Raw genomic sequence first — 14,543 nt, 5'->3', positions numbered from 1 at the left:
ACCGACAACCTGAGGCCCATCTCACTAACCTTGTGTGGGCAAGCTTATGGAGACGATGGTTAGGGATCGCCTCTCTCCACACATAGAGACCAAGGGCCTCTTTGCAGACACTATGTTCGGGTTCCGACCGCATATGTCTGCGCAGGACGTCCTCCTCCAGTTACACCGCTGCATAATACGACCCACTGCCATGAGCCACAACGACAAGGCCATCCTTGCCCTTGATCTTAAGAGGGCCTTTGACAACGTTCGTCATAGCAGCATCTTAGCTAACTTGAGTACCATTGATTGTGGGCGCAAGGCATTCACATATGTAAGAGACTTTCTCTCGAAGCGTCAGGCCTTCCTCAAGATTGAGGATGACGAATACCGACCATACACGATGGGTACACGGGGTACACCCCAAGGGGCGGTCTTGTCGCCACTTCTTTTCAACATTGCCATGATGCAGCTTCCCCACCAATTGGCCCGGGTGGAAGGCATTCATCACGCATTATACGCGGACGACATAACAATTTGGACTACCGAAGGGAGCCTTGGGGAAATGGAGGACCGCCTTCAGCGGGCCGCCACCATAACCGATAGCTACGCTATCGGCTGTGGTCTCCAATGTGCTCCCGCAAAATCGGAACTTCTGCACATCAGATCCGATCCTAAGGACAACACGAGTTTGCAAATCTCTCTGACGGGAGGCCCTATCAAAGAGGTCGGGGAGCTCCGCATACTAGGTCTGTTCATCCATAACAGGCTCAGCCCGGAATCCACTATTGCCAAACTCAAGCGCGTAGGGAGAACAGGTCGGACGCATGATCCATCGCGTTTCTAACAAGCGCGGCGGGTTGCGAGGCAGGGACGCGCTTCGGCTCGCCCATGCCTTCGTGACCAGCAGGATCCTCTACTCCGCTCCCTACCTTCGCACTACGAAACAACAAGAAATAAGAATCGACACCATCGTTAGAAAGGCTACAAAGCGAGCACTGGGCCTCCCAGTGGCCACCTCCAATGCTAAGTTGTCGGCGTTGGGAGTGATCAACTCCTACCAGGAGTTACGAGAGGCCCACCTCGTGAACCAATATACGCGACTCTCGCAGACGGCATCCGGGCGCCGCCTGCTAGACCGCTTGCACATCCAACACGAGTGCACTCCAGAGGAGACGTGTCGGATTCCGGAGCTATGGCGTCACAAGCCCTGGGTCCCTCCACTCCCGCGCAACATGGACACACATACACACGAAGGCAGACGAGAGGCGCGCGCTCGGGCCCTCGAACACCAACACGGATCCAAACAGGGTGTATACTACGTTGACGTGGCAGGGCCGTCGCCCAATGGATTCTACACGGCCGCAGTAGTTCACCAGGATCAATGCGTTAACGGGCTCTCCTTTCGGGCTCGAAATTCAGCACAGGCTGAGGAAGTAGCCATTGCGCTTGCCGCCTCGGACTTGAATTCGAAGGTAATCGTGACAGATTCGCGTCGAGCCTGTCAACACTACCTGGCTGGCGAGATTTCACCTTTAGCCTGGAGTATATTAAAGCGCGCAGTACGGGAATCGGACCCTTCGCCCAAACGCATAGTTTGGACTCCAGGCCATCAGGGCGTTAGAGGTAATGAGGCTGCGGACGCGGCTACCCGAGCGCTTACCTACCGGGCACCTCACCCAGGCTCTTCCGGCTCGGAGATTGTGCAACCGCTTCTGCGGTTCAGAGAAATTCTGGACGACGATTGCGAACGCCATCGTCTTTTCCCGGTCCCTGCTAAGGGCCTGAGTAAAGCTGATGAGCGAACTCTGAGGCGCTTGCAGACCAACACTCTGTTGTGTCCTGCAATAGTGCAACATTTCGACCCCAAAATTTATGGGCGCTGCCCTCACTGTGGGGAAGTTTCCGATACCTTCCACATGGTTTGGGCCTGTCAAAAGAATCCTTCCCTTCCCCCCAATCCTTCCCCTTCCCGAGAGGCATGGGAGGCAGCCCTGCTGAACTGCTCGGGGCTGGAGTCTCAAAGGGCTCTAGTCCAACGGGCGCGAGTAGCGGCCTCGTCCAGCGGGGTCCCGGACTAAGGACTCCACCTATGTAAAGGGCCATTTTTGGTCTGCAAACTCTCCTGTTGTTTATTAAAAATTTTTCACCACCACCTACACCATCGGCTCGAGGGGAACACCTCAAGGCGCGGTCCTGTCTCCCCTGCTCTTCAATTCGGCAATGCTTCATCTTCCCTCCAAATTGTCTTCTTTGCCCGGGATACATCATGCTCTTTATGCGGATGACATTACAATCTGGGCCACGCAAGGTAACCTGGGGCCACATGGAATCCTGCCTGCAAGCAGCGGCGACCCTAGTCGACGACTACGCGGCCTACTGCGGACTCCAGTGCGCCCCATCTAAATCAGAATTTGTGCACATACGTCCCTCCCCTCGGGACACAACTCCGCTTTGCATCAGTCTCCCCTCGGGACTGATCCGGGAGTCCAAGGAGATCCGTGTCCTTGGTCTCTTCATACACCATCAACGCAGGGTCGACATTACCCTAGCCAAACTTCGCACAGTGGAGGACCAGGTGGGCCGCATGGTCCGCCGGGTCTCCAACAGGCGGGGCGGATTACGAAGCAAGGATGCACTGTGGCTTGCCCATGTTTTCGTAACGAGTAGAATCCTCTACTCAACCCCCTACTTGCACCTGCGCAAACATGATGTTGACCAACTGGAGGTCATCCACCGGAAAGTCATCAAGCGGGCTCTCGACCTCCCGGTCACCACGTCCAACCAGAGACTTCTGGCCTTGGGCGTGGTAAACACATTCCGGGAGCTTCGAGAAGCCCACTTAGTCAACCAATACACGCGTCTTGCACAGACCACGTCCGGTCGCCGTCTCTTGGACCGGCTACACATCAAACGTGACTACCATATTGAGGAAAGGGAGAAAGTGCCAGAACCCTGGAGACGCGCCCTCCGGGTCCGACCCCTTCCCCGCCAGGCGCGCGCGGAAGCGTTGGCGCGATACTATGGTAACCAACAACATGTGTATTACTTGGACGTTGCCGGCTCACACCACGGGGTGTGGTACACGGCCGCAGTCGTACACAACACAAACACAGTTAACGGGCTCACTTTCAAAGCCTACACGCAACACACGCGGAGGAGATTGCCATTGCTCTGGCTCTCACTACTCCCAAGTCGAAACACATCATCATTGACTCGCGAGGGGCCTGTCGGAACTATGAGTTGGACTGGGCTCCCTCGCTTGCCTGGCGCATATTGGAATATAGCTGCCGATGCGAAGATCCAACTCCACGCAACCTGATTTGGGCCCCCGGTCACCAGGGCCTACAAGGAAACGAACAGACCGATCAGGCCGCCCGCGCACTCTCTCCCCGGGCTATCTCCGTGTCCTTGGAAGCCTACTCCCAATCAGACAATCTGGCCCTTACATTCAAACACATCACTGATTACTACAAGGAGGAGCACCGGCGCTACCCGGCCCCTTGTAAGGGACAGGATCGCGCTGACGAGCGCCTCCTCATCAAAATTCTTACTAACACTGTACTGTGCCCGGCGGTACTTAAACATTTCAACGCATCCTTTGATGGCACGTGCCAGTTCTGTGGGGAGGTGGCTGACACCTTCCACATGGTTTGGGCGTGTCAATCCAACCCATCTATCTCCCCCAACCCCAACCCCACCAGAGAGGACTGGGAGGCGGCCCTGCTCGGCTGTCAGGACCTAAAGACCCAAAAGGCCTTGGTTCACCGGACGCCGGCGGCGTAGCTTGCCAATGGGGCCCCGGAATAGGGGCTCCGCCTAGTATTGTTAGGGGAAAGGGCCAATAGGGCCTACCCCAATCACCTCTCTGTAAAAAAAATTTATTGCACTATAAATGTTTTTCACCACCACCACCTTAGGGGACTGCATAGCAAAGCATTCACGCCAGGGCAAGCGCGCATTTATAGACGCTTAACAGTGCGGGAGCATGGGTGCCGCCATATTTGGTGACGTGAGCATTCCCGCCAAGCGGCCTGGGAGTCCACAGAACGCCATCGCCCGTTCGGCTATACGCCTTGCTCGTCGATAAATTGTTTTTTTTTTTGGGGGGGGGAAGGAAATGTATCTCTCTCGCATATTTGGATGGACACCTGAATCTCTCCATAACGGGGGGTGGACACCCAACTGCGCGGGAACGCGGACGTGCTCTGCATGGGCTCCCTGAATCGTCAGTGTTTTTGACCGCAAAACCCCAGTTTAATGCAAAGTATTTATTGAATGTGTTCCGTGAGGTAACGAGGACCATCTGGACACCAATTTTATCTCTGTGAGTAGAATCTATTTCCACTTACGGGACATTGAAATATTGATGCGGCCAGAGTCACGCTAACCCTAACACCGACGTAGCGTCGGCCGTGGCCGAAGCAGGAGACGCATGGGCTTCGCTGGCCCTACCGGGGCTGAGCAGCCTCGACGGCGGCATGGCGTCAGCATCGACTGCGACACACATTACGGCCCCGGTTATTGAAAATAGCCCGGGTACGGACCAGCCCCAAGCCATGGAGCTTGCAAGCACCAACAACGCCGGAGGTACGAGGGGACCGCAAGAACAACCAAGAGTCTACCCAGTCAACGAGACCCCGTGGCGAGTGATGAAGGAATTAGTGGAGCGCAGAGCCCAGAAGGATAGGAAAGCTACCGGTCAAGCAAGTACACCTTCCGAGGCAAACAAGACACCAGTGAGCACGAGTGAGCCGCAGCAGCAGAAACCTGGGACGCCAGGAACGACCGCCAAGGTCCCGAACGCGCCACCGGCGTCCGCTGTAAACAACCAACTAAAGAGACTCGCTGGTAACAGGCGAGATTTCGTATAGCTCCCGAAAGGAGGATACAAAATCGTATTCCGACCGATGATCCACAAACTAAGAGTGGGAGATTTCAAGCCCAGCGATTACATACAAGCCGTGGTGAAGGAATGCAACCTGGTCTACATCGGCGACATGCTTGTCGCGGTGAAAGCCATCTCAAACATAATAATAGTCCGGACGCCAGATTGTGCGAAAGCAGAAGCAATGCAAAAGACGACGAAGTTGTGTCTCGGAGACAAACAATTCGAGTTCAATGCCTACTGCTCCACGGCGGAGGGAACTGTCCGGGGTGTGGTGCATGGAGTGATGGCCGGCACCACGCAAGAAATCTTAATGAACCACATCCAAGTAGCAACGCCGGGAATTCGTGCAGTCTACGCAAGAATGCTCGGGAAGTCAGTCAGCGCTCATCGCGTTCGACGGACCGAGGTTGCCCAAGACAGTCGCAGTGATGGGAGGACTGTATAGAGTTTACCCTTACCAACCTACGAAGCAGGTGTGCTTCAGATGCCACCTGCAGGGGCACCGATCAGACGTCTCCCCGGAACCACAACCCATTCCGCAGTGCCCTAGATGCAAACGTGCCAACGTCGACGGACACGAGTGTGGAGAGCCCAGGTGTGAGTGGTGCGGCGAAGCTCACGCCACAGGCGATATAGGATGCAAGAGACGTCTCAAACAAAAAGGCCAGCAGAACCAGCTAGGCAAGAGAAAAGAAAGTAATTACCACGGTGGCCACAGGCCGCGGTGGTTCGACAGCGAGGAAGCGGAAACGAGAGGAAAGAACGGATCTTCGAGATCTGCGTCCCGGAACAGGCGCGGCGGCAGCAGAAGCCGAACGCCGTTCTTCAAAGATGGAGACTTTCCGGGGCTAGCAGACGCGAGATCCACCGACCACGGTGGCGGCAACGCCTGGGTTCCAGGGAACGCCCATAACGCTTCCGCATCTAAACAGAAGACCAAGAAGTCCAAGAAGGTGAGTCAGTCTATGAGCGAGTCTCCAGTCTATCCCACTGCTATAGACTATTCGATACAGACTAGATTCGAAGCTCTAGAAAAAACAAACAGGGAACTTAGAGAGGAAAATGAACGACTAAAAAGGAGGCTTTCGTTTATAGAACAGCGACAACAAAGAGAACATGATACAAACCGAGGAAAAGTACACGGAGTACAATCGCCCACGACGACAACACGCACGCAGGGGCCTGCAGCCGTACAACCGCAAGTAAGGGAAGAAATAGATGCTACTACACCACTACACCAAATACAGGAGCAACAGAAAACAGTCTTGACGACGCTGGAACAAATCATGACCAGACTGAACGCGACCGATCAGAGACTGGCAGAACTGTTCAGGAGACAAAACTAGAGAGCACCGGAACAGGTCGACCTAAACGAAAGCGCGAAGATCTTCGTGGCGCAGCAGTAGTGTCACATCATGGCTAGCGCAGAAGAAAAATTTACAATATGGCAATGAAACTGTAGAGGATTTAGAAAAAAAAACGATTTCCACATACATGTAATGCAGCATAAACACCCACCTACTGTAATAGCGCTGCAAAAAACTAACACTTCGCCGAAGATAATCGGCTACGACACCATAGTAGATGAAAGATATAAAAAAGTGGCCATTTTATGTCAGAAGGCGGTCACTACGCACAAGCACACGACACCACAAGACGATATAGAACACCTTTTAATAGAGGTAATACCTAAGAAGCGCGGGGAGAAGAGCCTATTCGTACTTAACATTTACTCACCACCGCGCAAGAAGAGACATGACTTCAGAGAAATCATTAGACCGGTGATCGGCCTGGTGAAACAAAACCACCTTGTGATTGTAGGAGATTTCAATGCTCCGCACAAAGAGTGGGGCTACAACATGAATACGAAGAAAGGAAAAACCATCCTAGATGGAGTGGATACGCACGGGCTGGAGATCGTTACCGATAGCAGATACCCTACTAGGGTCGGAAACAGCGTTTCAAGAGACACTAGCCCTGATTTGACCATCATAGGAAATATCCTAGACTATGAATGGTCTAACACCGGGGAGCAGTTCGGAAGTGACCACTACGTAATTCAAACGCAAATTAAACTTACAAGGTTCAGCACAATCCAGAGGAAGAAAAAAATCAGATTGGAAAACATTTCGGGAACAGTTGGAGAATGAAGGCGGAAGAACTGCGATAACGGACATCGAAAAGTGGACCAAACGACTACGGGAGGTCCACAGAGACAATACTACGACGCTAGAGGTTACCGATGAATTTCCACGTGCGGATAAACGAATGCTACATCTTTGGGAGGCTCGTAGGGGGCTGACAAAAAGATGGAAGAAACAAAAACATAACAGAAAATTGTCTCAGAATAGCTCAAATCAATAAGGAGATAGAAGACCACACCGCAAACTTACTTAGAGATAATTGGCACCAAATTTGCAATGAACTAAACGGCAACCTGGGTAGCGCTAAAACATGGGCGCTGCTCAGGCACCTCATAGACCCGACAAAATCGAAGAGAGAAAACAGCAAAACGATAGAACGTATCACGCACAATTTTCAGGGAACGGACGCCCAGATTACAGATTTTCTTTGGTCCAGGTACGTCGGAAGCACTCAGGTGCCACCCTCCACCATGGTGTATTCAGGGACAAGGAACTCGAAGCTGGATGAACCCATAAAAGAATACGAGGTATACGCGGCTGCCAGGTCATTCACGAGGAACACAACACCGGGAAAAGATCAAGTAACCAATGCAATGATCAGAAACCTCAGTGATGACCAAATCGAAAGCCTGACCGGACTAATCAACGAGCACTGGGAAAGGGGCACGGTCCCGGCGGAGTGGAAACACGCTGAGATTATCGTGATACCTAAACCAGGGAAAACACCCAGTTTACAGAACCTTAGGCCAATATCACTAACTTCCTGCCTTGGTAAACTATACGAGAAAGTGGTCAAGACTAGACTGAGCAACTACATGGAGGACAACGGTCTGTTTCCGGATACCATGTTCGGGTTCAGAACGGACCTCTCCACGCAAGACGTGATGCTCCAGTTAAGAGACATGGTACTAAAACCAATATCGGGAACTCGAGAAGGCGTAATTTTGGCTGTAGACCTCAAGGGGGTCTTCGACAACATCAGCCACAACGCCATTCTAGCAGAACTCTCGACAACAAACTGTGGGGAGAGGATCTTCGCATACGTAAAGGCCTTCCTGTCTAACAGAACAACAACGATCGGCATCAACAACATTAGGTCAGAAAAGAAGACGACTCCAAACAGAGGGACACCACAAGGATCCATCATCTCACCTTTGCTCTTTAACATAGCAATGATTGGATTAACTAGGAGACTGAAAAAGATCAAAGATGTAAAACATTCAATTTATGCGGACGACATAACAGTGTGGACGACAAAAGGATCGACAGGAAACAAGCAAGAAATACTGAAAAGAGCGGCGGATGAGATCGGTCAATTTGCTTTATTTAGCGGGATGCAGTGCTCTCCAGAAAAATCTGAATTTATTAGACTTCACAAAAACAAAGAGGACAGGGGAACGATAGAATTAGAGATAGATGGACAACCCGTAAGAAGGACAAATAAGCTTCGTATCTTGGGAATGTGGCTGCAGGAGAAAGGCAAACGGGACCATACCATACAGCTCTTGGAACACTCCACGAAACAGATATGCAGGATGTTAAGTCGGATTACGAACAAGAGAAAAGGGGTGAAGGAGCGAGATGCGTTACGGATCACTTCTGCGCTCATCATACCGAGGATGACGTACGCGCTTCCGTACCTACAACCTAATAAAGGGGAAAAGAACAAAATGGAAACATGCATCAGAAAGGCGTATAACAAACCTTAGGCGTCATGACCTGGGCCTCGAAAGAAAAGCTAATGAATATGGGTGTGTACGGCACCTATGAGGAGCACAGCGAAACCATGCTCAGATTTCAACTCGAAAGACATAAAAGAACAGCCGCTGGCCGCGCACTACTGCTAAAGCTAGGATACCCGGTAGAAGGCGAAGGCGAAGACAAGACAGACATTGACAGCCAAATTAAGAGCACTTTCTTGGTTAAACCAGTGGCCAGAAACATGGACCCGAAGAACCACGAAGGAAGACCGGCGGCGAGATCCTTGGAGTTGGACAGGTTCCTAAAGAAGAAACAGATGGTTCTGTATGTTGACGCGTCCAAGTACAGAACGAAGGAAAACGCTAGGGCGGTAGCAGTAGTGAACGCCAATGGGAAGATAATTACTGGTGCATCAGTGCGCACAAGGACAACACAAGCAGCGGAAGAGATCGCCATAGCTCTAGCCCTGACTGAAGCCCATCGGCAGGGACTGAGTTACTGGATAGCGACGGATTCTCAGGCTGCAGCGAGGGCATACAGAGATGGAAGGATCGGCCAAAAAGCCGCGAGGATTCTCTTCGCACAAAACGAACAAAGACATGGATCAAACAACACACACATTCAACACACCGTCAATTTGGGTCCCTGACACTGGGGTTGAGGGAAATGCTGCTAACGCCCACTTCGAAGGCCAGAAGTGTCAGACCTCCTAGTGGCGCCATCTGTCCTAGACAGAGCAAACTGATTGCGCCGCCGGCGCTGCTACCTGGCGGAGCGCGGCTGATGAAACAGCGCCCTACCTGCTCGGCGAAGTCGCTGTTCATGGTCATGGCCATGGTCATCCATCCCTACTGACCGGGGCTACGCGACCAGGCGAAGCCTACTGTATTATTGCTAACGCAACAAAAGTTGGCAGTGGCTGAGCTCTGCTATGCCAGGATATACGTAGCCTGAGCAGTGATGTCATGTGGCTCTGCGCCGGCGGCAGAAGTGGCAAGCGCGCGCGGTGAGGCGCGCCTGCTGTGCGCAGTCACGTTACTCACTCTTCGCGGATGCGCAGTATGGACGACGGAGGGAGCACGCGAAACGGCGAGACTGCGGCCAATGTAGCTGATGCTGCAAAATAAGTTGTCTGCAATTGTACATAAATATCTGGGTCGAATTCTTACCTCAATCCAGCGAAAAGCTGGAACAGCTGATGAGCTGCGCTCAAATTTCGCATTACCAAGTAATGTAATCGTCGGCAGTTTTTTCCATCGTTCATCCTCTCCTGCCTGCACATGGCAGCGGTAGTGTGTCAGCTCTGGTGTGACGTCTCTGAATTTTGTGTTATGCTGTCACGTCATCTCGCACGCCGGCGGCCCGGGTTCGAGTCCAAACTAGACCTCCAATTGTTTATTTTTTATTCTAAAACCTCTTGAATTAGTTTCTCATGATGGCACATACCGAATCACTGGGGACAAATTTCTGGCGTCAGAATTAGCGGACACTTCCGGCGTTAGCGTCGCCATTTAATTTCACATTTAATAAGCAGTGTTGGAGGTTGCATAAGGGGCAGGGCAGTTAGCAGTCGTCATGAATGAAAAATTGTTTTTGAATAATGAAATGACGCATTTTCTCGTATATATGGTTGGGCATCCGGGCCGAGAGGGAAAAACCAGGAAGTGAGAAATTAGCTGTGGTTCAAACCACTCTTGAACCTAGTTGGAGAGTGAATGCTATAGTGTATCGGTCAGCTATGCACGGCTGGGCGTATGTATCGTTAAGTGCGTTCCGGACACTGGATAGCCGGACATCCTGCCGCCCTGGCAAGTGACAGTTATGGTTGATCGCAAGAGTTTGCTCACCCAATGAGCGCTGCTGCCTGTTGCTGCTGTGCCGCGTGTCTGGCACAAAGTTGTCCCCGCTAACGCAGGCAGCCCACATCTCGCCACCCCACGTACCTCAAAGCGCGAATCAGGCGTCCATTGACCCAGGCAGCCAGATAGCTATACAACTTCCTTTTTTAAACTAATCGGAGTATAAAACCCGAACACCAAAGAACACAATTAACGCGGATGACCTTTGGCATCAAGCCGCGTTTCTGCCACAATGTTGTCAATGCCAACGCAATGTCAGTACATCTGTCGCTACCACGTAGTTTAAAGAACGACTGAGGTGGATGGATGGATGGAAACAACTTTATTACAAAAAAAAGAAACATCCAGGGTGGCCCCCTACTGGTCCAGGAGTCCACGGGCTTGTGCTTCACGTAAAGCCCGATCCACCAGCCACTTCTAGCCGTTGGGCTGAGCGGTCCGTAAAGCAGCCTCCCAGGAAGAATGAGTGGGATTGAGGATTAGCGGTACTGCCTTTGGGGAAGGACATTCCCAAAGGTAATGGAAAAGTGTGGATCTGGGCACGCCACAGGTGTTACAATCAGGAGGAAAGGTGGGGTGGAGCATGAGAGACGGTGGGGTGAAATAAAACAGCCTGTCTGTAATTCTCGCCATGTGGCGCTGGATAAGGGCGACAAGGTACTGTGGGGTGGTGGCAGTGTCATGTGGCTGAATTTGTAAAATGTGGTGATTTGGTGATATGTAGAGAGGACCGATGGGGCTTCTTGTGCAGGGTTGGGTGCCTGATCATCCGGAGTCCGGGAGGAGAGTTCTCGGGCCAGCGCATGAACTCGATCATTACCGGGCATCGAGGCATGCCCAGGGACCCACGATAGAGTAACCGTTCGGTCGAGAGAGGTGGCCACGGTAAGAATACGGTGTGTTGCCGGCGTCTGTGCAAATTTCGGTTAAGCTTGTTCGAGCTCGAGCTCTCGACGCGCGCACTCGACACACAAATCGCTTCGTCGTCGTAGGTGCTGGCGCACTGTCTTCATCGTTGCAATATATATATATATATATATATATAAGATAAAGTCACCAGAAATTGAAAAAACATGACATTTAATTCAGGACGTTTCGGCTGGAGGACCAGCCGAAACATTACGCGTCCGATGCTATAACGCTGAGCTACAGCGACGGCTCCCAAATATTCTGCTCTCAGGGGTATTTATTTCTAAAAATAACTTTACCTTGAGAGTGTTCATGAGCGCCACCCACGTACTTAAGCGGCGGATGTAGCACGTCCTGACTTACCGCTGAAATGACGTAGAACGTCATCGAATGGCGAGGGTAGAAGCTGTGTGAGATACCTCTTATCCTTCCTATGGCGTCAAGGCTGCCAGAACCGATGCCCTCGCTAAGCAAGTAAGCAAACAATTGAAGGGGAATGAGGGGCTCATTACAAATATGAGAGAACCCAACAGCCACAGAAACCAAGGGACAGAGGGGATTTTAATTAATTTATTTTGTGCAGTTGTTCGATTTAGAATATTACTGAATATGTTATCACTTGAAGCTAATTGATTAGAAAAGCAGAAGAAAAAACAACCACATGCCGTCGGTAGGATCCGAACGCACGGCCTCCGAATTACGCGTCCGGTGCTCTACCACTGAGCTACGGTGACGGCTGTCAAATCTTCTGCTTTCGGGGGTATTTATGTTTACAAATAACCTAACCTTGGGAGACAAGGAAAGGGGAATGAGGGGCTCGTTATAAATCTGCGAGAAGCCAACAGCCACAGAAACCAAGCGGCACAGGGGACATTTAATTTTTAATTATTTATTTATTTTGTGGTGTTGATCAATTTATAATATTACTGAATATGATATCGCTTAAAGCTAATTGATTAGAAAAGCAGAAGAAAAAACAACCACATGCCGGCGGTGGGATCTGGCAGCCTTGATGCCTTAGGAAGCATAAGAAGGTTCTCACAGAGCTCCCACCCTCACCGTTCGATGACGTTCTACGTCACATCAGCGGTCACTCAGGACGTGCTACGTCCGCCGCTTAAGAACGTGGGTGGCGCTGGTGAACACTCCCAAGGTTAGGTTATTTGTAAATATATATGCCCCCGGAAGCAGAAGGTTTGACTGCCGTCGCCGTAGCTCAGCGGTAGAGCACCAGACGCGTAAATCGGAGGTCGTGGGTTCGGATCCCAATGGCGGCATGTGGTTGTTTTTTCTTCTGCTTTTCTAATCAGTTACCTTTAAGGGATAACAGATTCAGTAATATTACAAATTGATCAACACCACAAAATATTTAAATAAAATTAAAAATCCCCTATGCCCCTTGGTTTCTGTGGCTGTTGGCTTCTCTGATACCTTTGGAGTGTTCATCAGCGACACCCACGTTTTTAAGCGGCGGACGTAGCACGTCCTGAGCTAACGCTGATATGATTTAGAACGTCGTCGAACGGCGAGGGTGGAAGCTGTGTGACAACCCTCATATGCTTCCGATGGCGTCAAGGCTGCCAGAACCGAGGCCCTCGCTAAGCAATTAAGCTAAGAAGCGAAGGGGAATTAGGGGCTCGTTATAAATCGGTGGCTCGTTGTAAGGGCGGTGTGCAATGGCACACCGCCAATCCAACGCAGTCTGGGAGTTTCTTGGAACCTGAAAAAGGATGTCTTCACATTTACGACTTCAATCCAAGAGATGTCATTCACTCGGCGCGGTGTCTTGTCAGTGGTGAATAGCCTGTACGACCCACTCGGGTTTTTTGCTCCAGTCATCGTTCAAGGGAAGTCCCTCCTCCGACAGCCAGTCGTTGGGACATGCGTCTGGGACTGTCCACTTCCTGAAGAATAGGGCCGCGTGGGAGACGTGGAAAGACTCCCTGCAAGTACTCGAGCAGCTGGATATACCTCGCACCTATTCCCCTGCCTCGCTCACTACCGCACAGCGCAAGGTATTGCACATATTCTCCGGCGCATCAACCAACGCTGTGGATGCAGTGGCTTACCCCAGAGTGACATATCTAGATGGGGCGTGCCATGCCGAGTTCGTCATAGGAAACGCTAAGCTAGCACCACAGCCGGAACACACCATCCCAAGGCTTGAACTGTGCGGCGCGGTGTTGGCAGTGGAGCTAGCAGAGCTCATCAGTCGTGAAATAGATATGGAACTTGATGCTGTAAGTTTCTACGCTGACAGCAAGGTGATCCTAGGTTACATACATAATCAGACTCGGAGGTTTTATGTGTATGTCGGTAACAGGGTCGAATGCATCAGGAGCTCTACACGGCCAGAGCAATGGCACTAAGTTCCTTCCGACATGAACCCTGCGGACCTCGGAACGAGGTCTGTGCCATCAGCTCAAATGGCAGGATCGGTCTGGCTGACAGGCCCGGAGTTTTTCTATCATCAAGAACACTGCCCGCGGGTAATGAAGGACAAGTTTGACTTGGTCGATGCTGATTCTGACACGGAGGTGCGGCCCCAGGCAACTGTTCTCACAACCAGGGTAGATAGATAGATAGATAGATAGATAGATAGATAGATAGATAGATAGATAGATAGATAGATAGATAGATAGATAGATAGATAGATAGATAGATAGATAGATAGATAGATAGATAGATAGATAGATAGATAGATAGATAGATAGATAGATAGATAGATAGGATAACTTTATTCGGCTCTAGCCCAAGGTTTTTTATGTGATCAGATGAGTCCATCCGCAACGGTCGGTTGCCCTTATTCCAGGGCTCAGCTGGATGCTGCCGTCAGCTGAGCTTGCCGTATCAAACCGATCTGGTCATCGCGGCAGTCGCTGGAGAACAGACCCTCCCATCGCTCCACACTTGGGTTTTGTATAACTGGGACGATGTCGACTTTTTGACATGCCCATATGATGTGATACAGTTTAGGTTTTTCATGACACCACGGACAGTTGTGTGCGTAAAGTGTGGGGTGAATTTTACTCAGTGTGTTTAGATTTGGATATGACCCCG

The 14,543-nt window shown here is 51.1% G+C and overlaps 1 protein-coding gene across 1 annotated transcript in view; it reads left to right on the top strand.

The window, feature by feature from the left end:
* The window catches only part of LOC149361390 (uncharacterized), a 92,522-nt gene extending 81,083 nt beyond the window's left edge, over positions 1–11,439 (top strand). The window contains exon 5 of the mRNA XM_089568062.1: positions 11,326–11,439. Coding sequence (XP_089424188.1) covers positions 11,326–11,433 — 108 coding nt within the window. The 3' untranslated portion in view covers positions 11,434–11,439. The remainder of the gene's footprint in view (positions 1–11,325) is intronic.
* The last annotated feature ends 3,104 nt before the right edge of the window (positions 11,440–14,543 follow it).

Source organism: Amblyomma mixtum, chromosome 2, assembly GCF_055824585.1.
Source record: "Amblyomma mixtum isolate Tamu chromosome 2, ASM5582458v1, whole genome shotgun sequence".
Classification (NCBI taxonomy): domain Eukaryota; kingdom Metazoa; phylum Arthropoda; class Arachnida; order Ixodida; family Ixodidae; genus Amblyomma; species Amblyomma mixtum.
The sequence above is the reverse complement of the archived record's forward strand: the minus strand, read 5'-3'. Positions and strand labels throughout refer to the sequence as shown.